At 44.1% G+C, this 15775-nt stretch overlaps 2 protein-coding genes across 2 annotated transcripts; one reads left to right on the top strand and one right to left on the bottom strand.

Moving 5' to 3' along the window:
• Positions 1-1318: 1318 nt before the first annotated feature.
• cunh16orf89 (chromosome unknown C16orf89 homolog) lies at positions 1319-8420 on the bottom strand. Its single transcript, XM_005739914.2, has 8 exons — positions 8137-8420; positions 6164-6316; positions 5442-5592; positions 5036-5153; positions 4275-4434; positions 3586-3690; positions 2607-2696; positions 1319-1433 (listed from the first exon to the last, which is right to left on the bottom strand). The coding sequence occupies exons 1-8, from the start codon at positions 8315-8317 to the stop codon at positions 1330-1332; spliced, it is 1062 nt and encodes a 353-aa protein (XP_005739971.1). The 5' UTR covers positions 8318-8420; the 3' UTR covers positions 1319-1329.
• A 1381-nt stretch (positions 8421-9801) lies between these two features.
• Positions 9802-15769, top strand: alg1 (ALG1 chitobiosyldiphosphodolichol beta-mannosyltransferase). The gene is made up of 13 exons (XM_005739909.2): positions 9802-10145; positions 11531-11608; positions 11694-11797; positions 12025-12173; positions 12318-12407; positions 12898-13011; positions 13197-13303; positions 13946-13984; positions 14068-14127; positions 14215-14325; positions 14432-14546; positions 14753-14828; positions 15402-15769. Exons 1-13 carry the CDS (start codon positions 9854-9856, stop codon positions 15534-15536), a joined length of 1470 nt encoding a protein of 489 aa, XP_005739966.1. The 5' UTR covers positions 9802-9853; the 3' UTR covers positions 15537-15769.
• Positions 15770-15775: the final 6 nt, after the last annotated feature.

Raw genomic sequence — 15775 nt, 5'->3', positions numbered from 1 at the left:
CTGCTCCCGACTCTGTTTGTCGATTAAATACGTGTGAAAAACAATACGATTTAAAGTAAATAAAGATATTTTTAGAACTTAACTCAAGGTTTTCACCAGGAAAACAACCTGGGTGGATTCTGATGTTTTTTTCAAAGTAAATGTAAATATGTGTTTTAAATAGAGATGCTCCAATCAGCGTCTTTAGCTTCATATAAACTTTAAAAATCATCGAATCGTTAAAAATCAAAGATCGTCGAGTCTCTGACCACATCACGCTGTGTCCTCTGTGTTTTTCTCACTGTGGTGTTCACACAAAGGTAACCCCACCCCCCTCCAGGTCCAGCTGATCTCTTGTTCACTCATTGCAACTACAGATTTCTCCTAAAGAGGCTACATCAAAGAAAAAACACTGTTTTGTGGACACAGTGTCGCTGATGCACAGGGGTTAGAGTGGGATTGGGCTGGTGGGGGGTGGGTATATTTCCTGGGTCTTTACCGTACAATATAAAGCGCCTCGAGGTGACTCTTGTTGTGATTTGGCCCTATAAATTTATATATATATAAAACTGAATTGAATTAATTTATACTTTTGTATAAAAACTCTTAGCTGTGCATTTTCACTTCTCAAAGCTGAAAACATCGGGACCAGCTCTGCCCTCGTCACCATTACAGCTCAGTGTGGGACTTCAGCACTGTAACTTTCATACAGCACTTTCTGTGGACTCCTGTAGTGATGGCTAAATGCTAAAGTATTAAGATTCCAGTCTTATTGTGAGCATGAACTCTGACACGAATGGAAGGATTGAAGGCTCTGAGTGTGCATGCAGCCGTGTGTCACCGTCTGATTGGTTGAGGTGGGAGCAGCTGGAAACAAAGCCGAGCTGCAATAAAAATGAACTCTTAATATTAAAAGCTGCCGATCAAATGTAATCACTCATTAACTGGAGGTGGGCTTTCAGGATCGCCGTGGCCCACTTTAACCCCTGGAGCCAGAAAAAATCTCGTGATGACCTCGAAAAGTCTCATCCTCCAAAACGCTCATTTACATTTTACCACGGTCCTACTTATTGAGCACGCCATCCTTTTTTACGGTTGGAGCATCACTACTTTCAAACATCTTGTTTAGGTTTGATAATAATAATGATAAAAAAAATCAGCTTTATTGTTATAGTAACAAAACATGACTGAAAATAAAGCTTTAGCTTCCCAGCTTTGCATTAGGCGTTTTCATCATGTTAACACTACGTTCTTAAAGCGACATGTGGTGTGGAGAGTCTGCCTCGTTTCGCCGATGACGAAAGTCTCTACCTGATGATCTACAGTGTGTTTTTCTCGTGAGAACGCCCCTCAGGAGAGCGGCCTCTTTGTAATGTCCTGCTCTGTCAGGTAGTAGTTCAGGTATCCTCCCAGAGCACCGACCGCCACCGCCGTCATGTGACTGGAACAGCCGTCTGGCAGATGAAAGAAAACAGAGTTTATCAGACAATAACAAAACCCCCAAATCAGATGAAGTACTTAAGGTGGTAAAGACTGTTCATGCCAGCTTCACACATAACAAGAAATTATCCGCATATGAGCTCCAGCAGCTCTGCATCCAACTGCATTTTTAATGTGACCTCCGCTGGCTTCACAACACCAGCGTTCTTCAGATTTCCTCCAAACCTACAAAACGTAACAACAAGCTTCTTTAGCCACAGTGGCTGAAGATCAGCTGATGTGATTGTTACGATCTTGTCATGCTTCTGGGTCATTTGATGCAGCTCTGAGTTTATTGTGTTTTTGTGATTCCTGAGATGTTATGATTGAGTTTTCTATCATTCAGTATTGAGTTCAGTCCTTTCCATGTCACTGAGTTATTGGTCATTTCTGGTCTGTTAGGTCCCTTTTGTGCTCTTGTCGTCGTGTCTCCTGTGAGAATCTGTCTTGTCGTCTGTGTTTGTGTTTCGGTGTCTCGCTCCCTCACCCTCTGTGTATGTCTTAGTCGGGTCGTTGTTTTGCGTCTCCCTTCTGTGTCCACACGTTCCCCTCCTTGTGTTTCCACAGCCACTCATGTCTGTCCATGTGTGTTCTCCCCAGCCTGTCTTGTCTCTCTCTCCCTCCATGTCTCGCCTCTGTAACTGTTTGTGTCTCTCCAGTCTGTCTTGGTCCCGTGTGCTTTCCTTCCTCCCGGCTCCTGTATCATGCTGCGTGTTTTAGTCTGTGTCTTAGTGTGTTTCCTGTTTTATTTTGACAGTCTGCCATCCTGTGTTCAGTGTGTTTGCTTCCTCCCTGTCTCGTCACGCCTAATTCGTCCCAGCTGTGTTCCCCGTGTGTTTCTGCTTTTCCTAATCACCCTCGTGTGTGTGTGTGTGTGGGTGTGTGCGCATATATGTTGTGTCAGGTTCCTCTTGTCCCTTGTCCAGTTGTCCACGTCCAGGTTCTTAGTTTCATTTTTGTGATTCATGTTTTAGTCTACCTAGTTTAGTTCTATCTCCATTCGCCATTTGCTTCTGTTTTTGTGCAGCCTATGAATAAAGCAGCTCGTTTTTTGTTAAGCCTGCATTTGGGACCGCCTCATCATCACTTCCCACATTCTGCAGCTGCAGACCGTGACAGATCCTCAGCTGAGAAAAATGTAAACGGACCTGGAAGTATCTTCTCCCTCCTCTTCACTCTCCTGTGAGGCTGCAGCTGTTCCAGCAGCTCGTCTCCAATGATCTGTGAGATGATGCTCTCTGAGGAGAACAACAGAGAATGAACTGCCCAGAAATAAGTAATTTAATACAGATAAATACAGATAATTGATTCTTGTGTAATCCACATCAGTAATTAGGAGATTTTTTTTTGTTTAAAACTAATTTCTTTCAAAATACATCAAATGGGTTAATACATCAGTACGCGGGGCGATCGTGGCTTAAGAGTTGGGAGTTCGCCTTGTAATCGGTAGGTTGCTGGTTCGAGCCCCGGCTTGGACAGTCTCGGTCGTTGTGTCCTTGGGCAAGACACTTCACCCGTTGCCTACTGGTGGTGGTCAGAGGGCCCGGTGGCGCCAGTGTCCGGCAGCCTCGCCTCTGTCAGTGCGCCCCAGGGTGGCTGTGGCTACAATGTAGCTGCCATCACCTGTGTGTGAATGTGTGGATGACTGAATGTAGTGTGAAGCGCTTTGGGGTCCTTAGGGACTAGTAAAGCGCTATATAAATACAGGCCATTTACCATCAGTACAGTGCATATAAAAAGTCTGTTCCATGGCTGATTTTATTATTTATTGTATTCAAATAGATATTTAAATCTATTTATTAAATATCTTACTACAGGATCCAAAACATGAACATTGCAGGAATGCAATAATAATTGTGACGAAAAGCTCCCAAAAACCTCACATTTTCTGAACAGCAGATTTTTCACTGACATAACGTCAGACAGAGACCTGATCGCCACGTTACTTGTACGAATGCTCTTTGTGTTTTATTTGCCTAACACATAAAAAACCTGCATATTCTTGCATCAGTGGCCATCTTTGTTTCATTAAGACCTCTAAAATACACTGTTGCTATATTTCTGAGGTTTGACATATTTGGTATTTTTGACTAAGAACATATATTTCAGCAGGTTTGTGATACTCACTGTCTCTCCCAAAGCAGCCCACCTCCTCGTCCTGCAGCCTCAGAATGTGCTGCAGCCAGTCGGCTTTGTGGAAGTCGGAGAATCCAGACAATCCACAAATCAGGACTGCCAACATAGAGAGGAAACTCAGAAACTCATTTATTTACAGTTCAGACATTTTTACAGTTGACTGCTCATCCAAATTCCCCCCTGTACACTTTTTAATTTAATCTAAAACAAAAATTAAAAGTCTTAAAAAGTCCTAAAACAAGAAAAAATTTTCTTTGTTACATGAATTCTCTGAAGGCGAGCCTCAATGTCTCCTGAAAAGTCAGGACACAACATTAAAATCCCCAAATTCTACAACCAACACTCTGAATTTTGTTGAAATTCAGATTTTGTTGTGATCTCTTTTATTCCATAATTTTCTTTTATATTGAAATGGTGATGTAGTCATCAAAAGAAGTAAACGTTTTTAGTTTATCTCATTCAAAAGGACACATCAGTATTTGACAATATGGTTTTCCCATTCCAGTCAATCATTTTTATGAGTTTATCCTTACGTTTATCATAATTAGTGGTTTATATTTATAAATTTATTCATTTTTAAGCTTTTTTGCATGAAAATATTAAAATATGAGTAAGAACATTTTTTTTTCTTTTTGCTTCATACCGGAATAACACCGGATCAGGAAAATGTCGACACTCACTGTTTTCGATGAAGATGTCGACCATCTGTTCGCTCAGACCGTCTTTGATGTCCTGGTTGGTCTTCATCATGTTGGAGCAGAAGATCCTCTGGTAGTTCTGTTCAGTCATGTTTGCTCTGGATGCTCGTGTGTCACCTTTCAGCAGATTAGTGCAGCCTTTCTGAAATGGAAATACCAACGAGTCAAACTGTGAAGCTCATAAATTCCCCTCGTACTGAAATCATGGTCCTCGCTACTTTAATCAAATATTTCTAACAGTAGTTTTGCCACCTGCGGTGTTCCCCAAGGCTCTGTCTTTGGCTCTGTACTGGTCTCCCTTTAAGACAGCTTTTTATTGATTGGCTGCACATTATAAACAGAATGTCTTGGAGAGCAGGTGGGTGGGGCTTCTGTGCTCACAGCTTTTAGAGCAGCCTACAGCCTGAGCTTTTGGCTCAGTATTTTACTGGGAAAAACATACAAATGTAAAGACTCTTAATGAAAATTTTTAATGAAAATGTAATGAGTCTTACCAGGAAGTAAAATATTTAAAATTCAGCTTGGGCAGAGATAGGCAGCATTAATCTGGTATTTTGAGTTAAACCGGAGGTTCTGGGCCGATATGCAAACTCCACACAGGAGGCTCATATCTGGTTTCGAGCCTCTTTCTGTGAGGCTTCCTAAAATGAGGTTGTTTCTTTCTCCAAAATGCTTGTTAGTGTTACACACATCTGTGGGTCTTTGAGTGGTTTTACGTGTTGTTTCCATCTTTGTTTGCTCACCATTTTTCCAATCATGAAGTAGAGAAGCTGGTGGGACAGAGAGTAGTGTGGACACCCAAAACGAGTCATGGTGTCCCGGCAGGGCTTGGTGACGATGCACGGCGTCCCGTTCATCTTCCTGTCCGAACACACACACACGACTCGGGCAGGTGAGTGTCCTCACCTCAGCTAACAGGTATTGTTACCTTCATACATAATTACACAGTAGTGAAAAACAATCCAAACTACTGACAGTTACAATGAGATAAAGAACTTTCTTTTTAGTGTAAATCAGCATTTTTAAAGTTAAAAAACAGGCTGCGGCCGGTGAATAATTTGCACAGTCCAACAATCCAAATGTAGGGGAACCAGCACAGTAAAGAGCCTCTGAAGCCGGACTCTTTGGGGTGTTGGTGTGGGTTCCTACCAGGTTCCCAGCAGCAGGGTCAGACATTTGTCACTGAGCTGCTCGTCGTAACACTCAGTGGTCATGGTGGAGGGATAAACCAGGCTGGGATCTGTGGTGTACCATTCCTGAGGAATCAGCCAGAAACTCCACGACAACAGGGGCTCGAACTCTTGAGAGGAGGATGCAAGAAACGCACAAGTGTTAAAGTCTGCTAGGATCTCAACAAACCTCACCTGCACGTCTGTGCAACACCTGCCTGCTCATTTCTCTCAAGTCAGATATTTAAATTATATAATTAAACCTTAATCAATACGTCGTGATGATTAAAAACGTAATTAAATACAAATTTAACTCAAAAACAGCCCCTATAAGTTCAAACAGGCTTTAAATAAGCTCCTCCTTTTTCAGGAAACACCTACAGAAGACGTCACAGCAGTGAAACTGAAATTTGTCTCTCAGCTTTCTGACTGTTGTCTGTTCTCGGTGTTGTGTTCACTGACCTGTAGTGTTTCAGTGTCACTGTGAAGAACAGATTTGTAACATCACTGACACTTTTACCTTCATAAATATAAGGTGTGATAATAAAAAATACATATCTGAGACTGCCCTGAGCCTTTTCATGTGTTAATATCTGAAGATATTTCTTCCACATAAAAACCATAACAGCTCCAAGAATTAACCACTAAATGGATCAGCACTGTACCTGCAGACTTTTGGGACACGGAGTCTGAAAGTCTCACCTCTGTAGTATTTTGGGTCGTCCTGTTCCAGTGCAGCGTTCGCCTTCTCCACACTTTGGTCGAGACGTCTGACCAGAGCGACGGCGGTGGTTCTCTGAGCCCAGCTGACCGGGTCGGTGTGAGGCCACGTCCGGACCGCCTCCTTCAGCTCAGCTGAGACACAAAAACAGGAAGAAAGAGTTCATTCGTAAAATAAAAGGATGTAAGTAAACTTGCTTTATGGTTTTATTTCCTCTGCCTGTGTCCTCCTGTGGATGGACCCTCTTTCGGTTTACTTCCTGTTTTATTTTGAAAGGTAGGCCCTTAGTTGGTTTTCTGATCTGTTACTTTCTTCCTTTGTTCTTTTTCATGTCCTTGCTTTTGTCTTTGTGTTTTCCCTCTTTTGGCTTACTTCCTGTTTTATTTCAAAGGTGAGCTCTTCAGTGTTTTTACTTCAGCCTCAGTCACACAGACCTGCGGACCAGCCAGCAGCCTTCTGGTCTCGATATTACCTGACCGGCTGGCTCTAGGTGAAGTCAGCTGCATATGCAAAGAGGTCAGCTGCACAGAAAGCCTCTGTGTGACTGCTTTGGTTGCCAACAGGTTTGCAGGTGTATCTCCTGAGTGGCATCATGTCTGTCTCTCTAAATCTGGAGCAGGCTGAGTTTGTAAATGCCGACTTACATCCACCGAGGTCTTCAAGGTCAGCTTCATGAATGATTGGTAGAAAATTGACAAAAAGCCTTATAACTTAGAAACTGTGATTCTCACAAGGCTGCTGTGTATTGTCAACATACAGAAAATATAAAGGTTCAAATTACGTCCCTTCACGGACACGGTCTGTGTCTAAAATGAGAAAAGCAGGCAGATGGTGAATACTGAGCTGTTACTTTCTGCTGTTTTCTGTTTCATAAACAGCAGAGCAGCTGCTGCACATCTGCATTTATGAGGAAAGATAATAAAGCATGAAGATGATCTCTGCTGGGCAAACACGGCCTGACATTAAAGTCAGTTCGTTTTCCTGGTGAGAAAACAAACCACAGCAGAAACTATTTAGCCAAATGTGGCGGCGCAGCTTCAGTCAGTGTTGTGTCATTTAGTGAACTGTAATCTGCATCTTTTTAACAATGTTACACATGGAAGACCCTGACTCGTCTGCACACACTTGCGGACTGTTCGTCGAGCGGTGGTGAGACCTGAAAACAGTGTGACGCAAAACAAAGACTGTTTGTCTTCAAAGTTGCTGAAACCAACAAGATTTAAATGTTTGTCACGGTGGAGCGGAGTAAAAGATCAGAGCCACCACTCAGGCCGTCACACGCTTCCTTTTTATTTGTCCTTACAGCATCAAACGTTCACGTTAAAAACATGTAACGTGACCTCCTGTGAGCGACTGTACAGTTTAATGCTGCACAGACTGCTGCCCCTCAGCAGGCATCTAGAAGCTGCTGGCCAATCAGAATATTAAATGCCGTGCAGAAAATACTGGCCATCATTTTATCCTCTGTGCTCTGAATACACATGATCCCACTTTAGCTCTTTAAGAAGCTACGGCCACAAAATCAACGTTTTTTGGGGGGGATACACTTTTTATTCTGGAAATGTTCATCATTTGTTTTTGGACAGAAGGGGTTAAAACAATAGATTTACTTTATTTTTAGATTACTTTGGGGTTTCCATTGTCATAAAATCAAATGTCAGAGCAGTAGCTGTGCTGGCAGCGCTGTACTTTACTGTATTTTACTATAAAATAAAACAGATCAGTGAAAAGTCTGAGAGTGAAGCAGAAAATGTGTCACTTTCAGGCACTGCGAGACAAAAACCTCTGAGTCGACACTGAGGTTAAAAGCATTTCACTTTAAAAGCTTTCGCATATTTGTATAACCTGTTCGATCTGCACCTGCATCTCAAATCAGTGAGTTTCACCAAAACAAGCAAACCATAAACAGCTGTTATTCTCCAGATGTTTTCCTGCAGCTGGTAAACAGTCCTACCCTGCAGTATGACGAACCCCACCACTCCGTCCAGGTTGATGTGCTCATGCTGCCGCTCCAGGAAGGACACTCCGCGGGAGAGGCTGCTCAGGATGTCATCGATCACCTCCGCCCGAGAGCCGCACACTGCGGCAAACAGAGCCAGCGCTGCGGCCAGCCGGAGCACCGAAACCCGCATCATCCGGTCTGAGGTCCGGGACAGCTTCAGTCTAGCAGGGAGACCGAGAGAGGCGGAGGAGGACAGCCTGTCTCCGCTTTAACGCGGGGGGAGGAAAGTCAAGGGCTCAGCATGGGGGGAGGAAATATCCATGACGTCAGAGGGGCTCACGAAATGACATTTTATTTTTACTGCGTTTAATTTGAATTAATATTAGAATAAAATAATACACCAAGAAATGCTCACCTTACCTCCTAAGAGGATTTAAAGTGATGTGCAGTGAAACCATTTACACGTTTATTTAACCGAAACCAAAAAACAAAATTACATTTTAAAAAAGTCAGTGGCCTGAAAGCTGCAACGCATGGAGGACAAAAGCTGTTCAAAAAGTGGAAAATGTACACAGAATTAATATCATATTTCCTCGCAGTTTCCCACAGTGAGGTGAGGTTTATGTATGCGGGATTTTCCAGTGGGGCGGCGCAGGGAGCCAGAATATTTGACCACAAAAGGTTAGTATAGAAGATCAGTCTGGTTTTAAAATTATTTACAAGCGGAAGTAACAATAAGTAAATTTCTCAATAATTTGCTTACAATGTAAATGATTTTGTAAATACAACGAACAAAGAAAAATTAGAAATCTGAAGGCAGTTTTCTTATTTCAGTAATGTTGAATTTTTTGGTTCTTTTGTTTCTGTTTGTTTGTTTTTGTTTATGTGTGCGGGGCATTTCCAGGATAATAAGTCAGACTATTTCATCAGAAAAATACAGTGTGGACAGCACGAGTACAATTTTCAGGCTCATTTACAAATTGATGAATATGTATATGTTATTATTTAGATTTTTTTAAACAATTTTGTTTATAGTATATTAATGCATAAATTTTATGAATATATTTTCTGGAAGGCACTGGAAAACATATATTACATATCAATGTCACGCATTCTTATACGTGTATATGTGTATAATATAATTTCCTCAGGGATTAAGAAAGTATTGCACTTACTGCTCTTGCACTTCTGATTAGATGCAAACTGTATTTCGTTACACTGTATTTATACATGTGTAATGACAGTAAAGTATAATCCTGAATCCTATTTTGATTCTGATGTGTATATATTATATCCTCCTGTTTCTAAATGAAGAATAGAACCGAACAAATCCTAAAGAGAGATTGGTTAATACAAAGTAGATTTTCACATTTGAAAAGCACAAAACTTCAGAACAAATGTTTAATTGTGTAAATATATTCACAAAAATCTGCTCAGTCAAACTTTTTATTCTTTGTTCCAAAATGTTTGTGAAAATATGTTTCTGAGATTTTTCTTTTTTAAAAAACAAAATGTAAATGTGCTACCAAAGCCCTACTTTTTCATTTTTTCTTTGTGGGTTTTTTAATATAATCTTTTGATAACAATAGAAGTTAACACACGCTTTGACGGCTGAGACTGAAAGTTCCTGGTTTGCACATGAACGCGTCACGATACGATGCGCGGTTCCTTTAAACATCAAGCCCCGCCCATTTGTGATGAGCCGCGTCATCACAAATCTCAAACAAACATGGCGCCGCGCTGCTCCTGCACGGCTCTGCTGGCGGTTTCCCTGACGGTTTTGGCGCTTTTAGCGGGACTTTTGGCGCCACACTCGGCTGTGAGGTGGCCCGCGGTGTCTCTGGCGGTCGCTGCTGCGCTGCTGCCGCTGTGGGGCCGCAGCCTACGGCGGCGGGACGACGGGACCTCCCGGCGGGTCTGCGTGCTGGTGCTGGGGGACATCGGGCGCAGTCCTCGGATGCAGTATCACGCTTTATCCCTGAGTAAACACGGGTACCATGTGACCTTCGTGGGGTTTTCAGGTGAGACTGAAGCTTCCTGTTACACATTCATTCACCTGTTTCCCACCTGCCGCTGGGATCAAACAGTCAGCTTCTTTCACTTCTCGTACCGACATGTTCAGGTAGGTACCGATACCAGCGTATGAGGACAGAGAGACAGTGGGGAGGTGGGTTTAAGGTGGAGGTGAGACTACATCAGGGATCGACCCTGAGCCCACTCTGGTCAGCAGACAGATGGGGGTAGGCAGGAGTCCCTGTGGCGACACTGTGATTTGTAGTGTGAGTAGTGAGCAGGTGGAGGTGTGATCTGTCGAGAAGAAGAATGAAAATTGGTACAATCCAGACAGAATAGACGTGAGTGAGTGAGAGAGACACGTTGACAGGTGGACATGTGAGGAGAGAAGCCAGTGCAGGTGGATGAGTTTAAATACCTGGGGTCAATCATCCATACAGTGCACAAGAGGAGGTGAAGAAGAACGTGCAGGCAGGGCGGCGTGGGTGGAGACAAGGATTGGAAATGAGTCCATCAGAGGGACATCTCAGAGTCAGAGAGGCTGAGGTGTGCAGAGGAGGGAGGGTAGATATACTGGATATACACAGGAGGAGAAGAGGACGACCTCTGAGGATATTTCTGGATGTAGTGAAGGAGGGCTGGAGTGACAGAGGAGGTCCATACCTCCTAATGTTTGGAGGTTTGGGGGAAACAAACACTGAAGCGTCTACATCCTGTTGGAGCTGTATAGTGAGGTGGTTCACTGTGCGAGTTTATTTGTTCCTGAAACATGCGCTGCAACCTCTACACCTCCATCAATACTGCAGCGCTCTGCCTGTTGGATTTATAGGGAGTGGTATTTTAAAGAAGCAGCGTTTACATGTCGTTACTCGTAAAAGTTCCAAATCAAAAATCTAAAGAAAAGAATATTTGATCCAAGTATAAAACTGGTGCTTTCAGCAGGTTGAGATAAATCAAACTTTAGATAAAGAAAAAGACGTGACTGTAAAGTATATGCAGAAAAAAAGTGACCACAGACAGAAAACACCTCAAAGCAGGTCGCTGTAAGTGATCCGAGATGGAGCCGATCCTCTTTGTAAGGGTGGTGTTTTAAAGAAGTAATATCATGTACTCTATTAAAATTACTAAAACGTAAACTTGGTGCAGCACATCCAGGTTAACTGAGCCGGGTTCATTTCAGCTGTGCGTTATAAACATGACCTGATAGAAAATAAAAACCTTTTGTTTCTACAGCACTGAAAACCAAAAGAGTTTCAGACAAACAGTCGGTCGTTCTGAGAAACAAAAAACGAAATGTGAGCTTTGGACTAAAAACAATCAGGAAGTCATCGTGCCTGAAAACTTCCCGTGTCGGCTGTGAAAGTGAAGAATTTGTGCTGTGATTGTTTTTCAGAAACCAAACCTCATCAAGATGTGCTGAGCGAGGAGAAAATCACCATAGTGCCCATCGCAGAGCTGAAAGGTGTCCGAGGTACATTTACATCTGCGCTTAAACAACAAACAGGATGTGATTCTTTACTGTTTGTTTTTTAATGAACCCGTTTCCTGTTTCGCAGTCGGACCGAAAGTGGTCTCGTATGTGACGAAGGTGACGGTTCAGTCCCTGCAGCTGCTCCGTGTCCTGCTGACGATGGAGCTGCAGGCGCATGTTCTGATGCAGGTGTGTTACCTGTGACTCTCACAGGGGGAACAGTAACTCACGTGCAGACGTAAACATCACACTGGTTCATCCATTCTTCTTTTTTATTTGTTTAAATTAAGACAAAAATCCTCATTTTGACTCAAAAACGTTTATTTTGAGAGTTAAATGAACTCTGGAGGAACGATAAAGAACTCTGCTATAAATACTTCACTCTGTTAACATCAACGACTGCCTTTGTTTCCCAGAATCCTCCTGGGCTGCCCAGCATCGCAGTGACCTGGTTCGTGTGTTTGCTGCGTGGCAGCAGATTCATCATCGACTGGCACAACTACGGCTACACCATCATGGCGCTGAGCCACGGCCCGGCGCACCCCATAGTCCGACTGGCAAAGTGGTGAGTACCGCTGAGAGGCTGAAGGTGGCGCTCTGCGGTGTCCTGATCCTCAGGACTGTGATAAAAATACTTAATGTTAAATCCTGATGCGAGGTGTTTCTGTCTCTGTCGTCTCTGACGGGCGCTTTCGTTCTCGTCTTTCAGGTACGAGCGCTTCTTTGGCCCTCTGGCGTCTCACAACTTGTGCGTCACCAACGCCATGAAGGACGATTTGCAGAAAAACTGGGGCATCAAGTATGACTTCCTCTTTCTATTATCTGCGTGGCTGTTTTTCATTCACTGACGAATGCTCGTGGCAGAAAATCTGAGAGATGTTTGAAATTGAAGATTCTCACAACACACCAATAAAAACATGCAGACGTGTCACTTTACAGTGAAGTTGATGAAGGAAAGAAAGACTGAAACAAAGGTCAGATGTCTCACTAGCGGCCTCTGGAGGCCGTGATGTGTATGACACCTGAGGAGACACTGAAGGAGCAGAGTTAAAAGGAGACGCTGCTCCAGGTCTGCGGACGATGTGTTCACATAACTCGTACCTGCTCGAAGTCTCGGCTCTGCTGTGGACGGTCCCGTGATCCGTCCTCTGTGAGGCTCCTGATGTTCACGTTTGTTTCACTGCAGGGCCGAGTTTTTAATGCAGTTAATAAAAACCAGTAAACTAACCGCAGTGACTCTGTTCTCACTCTGGATCGCAGCGCGACATTTTACTGTTTGACGTTTGCAGGGCGACGACTCTGTACGACCGGCCGGCCTCCATCTTCAGAGAGACTCCGCTGAAGCTGCAGCACGAGCTCTTCGTGAGGCTCGCCGCCGTTTATCCTCAGTTCAGACACGCGGGGTGAGTGATGACGCCGTTGGGGGGCAGTTCCTGTGAAACACTGTTGATCGCCCACAAAACAGGAAGTTTGTGTAATGTGTGCAATCGTAGAGCTGCAGAGTTTTACTGTCGGCTTTTCCTCGGTTGTTCAGTTTATTGTTATAGAAAAAAACACATCAGCTCTGTGTGCTCACCTACTCTCTCAGGTCTGAGGCGGAGAGGACCATCTTCTCAGTTCGTGACCCCGCTGACGGCACCGTGACCCTGAGGGCGGAGCGACCAGCGCTGCTGCTCAGCAGCACCAGCTGGACAGGTCTGAGGAAGAGACGCTTCCCCCCATTTAAGAACGAAAACCACGGCGAGCTTTTGGTGTTTTCTGATTGCAAACCGATTTTTTGTGTTGCGTTTGCTGTTCGAACATTTCCGCTGAAGTCGTTCATCTCAGGAGTTCAAAAAGTCTTGTTTTTAATTTCACAAGCTTTTACTTTCCTTCAGCGGCTCACACACAGGCAGCTTCACTGCAGGGTTTTTAATCACATTTCAATGATCAGGAAGAAACAGAAACAAAACAGAAGTTACTGCTTGGAGGTCGTGACCTCCGCTTCAGCGGCGTCCTCGGCCTGTTCAGGATTTACAGGAAAGGATTTTGGGAGCGACGGTTTCGCTTTAAGTCCTGCTGTGAATCTCGGTAGAGATCGTGATCTCAGTGCCAAAATAAATAAAGTCTTTTCGTGGAAAAGGGGAATTAAACTCCCGGTGTTCCTCATCATCGACGTAAACACGATGCGGGAATGTCGGGATGTGCGAGGACGCTCACTGAAGGTTTCTGGCTGCAGCTTCTATTGTAAACAGAATGTAAAATTTTCCAAATTCAGCCAGTTTCACTTTATTTTGCACCTTGTGTTTCATCTCTGGAAACACTGAATCACTGATTCGGGACATTTTTTCTCTGCAGAGGACGAAGATTTCTCCATCCTGCTGACGGCCCTCGAAGGTGCGACCTGCTGTTCCAGAAACGAACGTTTAAATAATCCATGAAACGTGTTTCCTCACCTGTCGCCTGTTTGTTCCCACCAGAGTACGAAGGTTTCATTAGGGGAGGAGCTTCCTTACCACCTTTACTCTGCGTGATCACAGGTAGTCCAGCTCGCTGCTTACAGATTAGAAGATTTTCCTTTATTCAGAACATGTTTCCACTCTGTGTGTTTTTGTGCGTTTGTGCAGGTAAGGGTCCTCAGAAGGAACACTACATGAAGCTCATCGACTCCCTGCACCTGGAGCACGTGGAGATCTGCACCCCCTGGCTGGAGGCAGAAGATTACCCTCTGCTTTTAGGTATTTTAGTATTTATTTTGGTCTGTTCGACCAGTTCAGTCTCACTCGTGTTTGCGCACAAAGGTTCCTGCAGGTCGTTGGAGGAGTTTCCTTCTCTGTTGTCCAGGCTCAGCAGACCTGGGTGTTTGTCTCCACAAGTCGTCCAGCGGTCTGGATCTCCCCATGAAGGTGGTGGACATGTTCGGCTGCTGCCTCCCCGTCTGCGCCGTCCACTTCAACTGGTGAGCCGACCTCTTAACCTGCATTCTTTCTAGTGGCCAGGAGGGGGCGACTCCACTGGTTGCAAAGTAAAATGCTCATCAGTGACCTCTGTAAATACTTCCCTCTCTGTGTTGATGTCCACCTATTTAAACTGGAGCTGAGAATGTGCTTCCAGTAAGCTCATGAACATGAATTAAACCTGACTCGGCTGTATTTTTATTCCTAGCTTGGATGAGCTGGTGAAGCACGAGGAGAACGGGCTGATCTTCAAAGACTCTGCAGAGCTCGCCGAGCAGCTGAAGGTGAGAGATGCCTGTAAACCAGTCACATGATCAGGAGAAAGATTCGGGCAGACCCTGATATGGACTCTAATATCTACCAACATTTATTCTTCTCTGAAAATACCGTACAACACGATTTAAGCATAGACTGTATATAAAAGATGGTTTTGTGGGTTCTGAAGCCTGAGTGGGAGTGAAGTGGCCACATCTGTGATGAGAGGGTGACACAGGCGGCTGTAGCAGCACCTCAGCTAACTGAAGTCCCTGAACTGGAACTCTGGACCGTGTTTGTGCTGTTGGAGCTTTTTTAATAACATCATGTGACCAAAAACATGGCTGCTGTGAGGTGACTGTACTAACAGACTGTCCAAGAAGCTGGAGCCACAGTTTTGGGGGTGAAATTCTAGGATTTTAATTGGATGTTACAGATAAATAACAGTTAATAGCTAATTATTTATATAGCATGGTAGCTAGCTAGCGTTAGCTGATACCTTAGCACTCCACCTTCTTTCTTCTATTCTCAAAAAAACAAACAGGGTGATCGACACGCTCGTTTGACTTCTTTCAAATAATGCTGAACGTTTATGATTCCAGACTCTCCTGTCAGACTTTCCCAGTTCAGACGGCAAACTGGGAACCTTCAGGAGGAACCTCCGCTCCAGCAGGGGGCAGCGCTGGGATGACAGCTGGGACCAGAACGTCCTGCCTCTAATCACTGCTCCGAGATAACCTTGGCTCTATTTAGAGAGCTAGACAGCGCTGCAGTTTTATAACCATTTTTTTTATTCATGAAAGTCTCGCTTTGTAAGCCCTAATGGGCACGTGCAGTAGACATCACCATGGAAACAAGACTTTTTTTCCTTTTGTGCCTGGTGAGCACTTCATGGAATAAAGTAGGCCCAGCCTTTGAGTCCAGTATCCAGTGAATGCCTGGATGAGATGAGCACCAGTTACAGCAGAGTGAGAGC

The sequence above is a fragment of the Pundamilia nyererei genome, unplaced genomic scaffold (genome assembly GCF_000239375.1).
Source record: "Pundamilia nyererei isolate P.nyererei 1_Seehausen unplaced genomic scaffold, PunNye1.0 scaffold00095, whole genome shotgun sequence".
Taxonomy (NCBI): Eukaryota; Metazoa; Chordata; class Actinopteri; order Cichliformes; family Cichlidae; genus Pundamilia; species Pundamilia nyererei.
The sequence above is the reverse complement of the archived record's forward strand: the minus strand, read 5'-3'. Positions and strand labels throughout refer to the sequence as shown.

Coding starts and splice junctions, on each gene's coding strand:
- cunh16orf89 (XM_005739914.2), bottom strand. CDS start 8,317: ATGATGCGGGTTTCGGTGCTCCGGCTGGCCGCAGCGCTGGCTCTGTTT. Junction 5,154..5,441: donor ACCCTGCTGCTGGGAACCTG/GTAGGAACCCAC, acceptor GTGTTCGGACAG/GAAGATGAACGGGACGCCGT. Junction 3,691..4,274: donor CGACATCTTCATCGAAAACA/GTGAGTGTCGAC, acceptor CTATGTTGGCAG/TCCTGATTTGTGGATTGTCT.
- alg1 (XM_005739909.2), top strand. CDS start 9,854: ATGGCGCCGCGCTGCTCCTGCACGGCTCTGCTGGCGGTTTCCCTGACG. Junction 11,798..12,024: donor AGGCGCATGTTCTGATGCAG/GTGTGTTACCTG, acceptor TTTGTTTCCCAG/AATCCTCCTGGGCTGCCCAG. Junction 14,128..14,214: donor TTTACTCTGCGTGATCACAG/GTAGTCCAGCTC, acceptor GCGTTTGTGCAG/GTAAGGGTCCTCAGAAGGAA.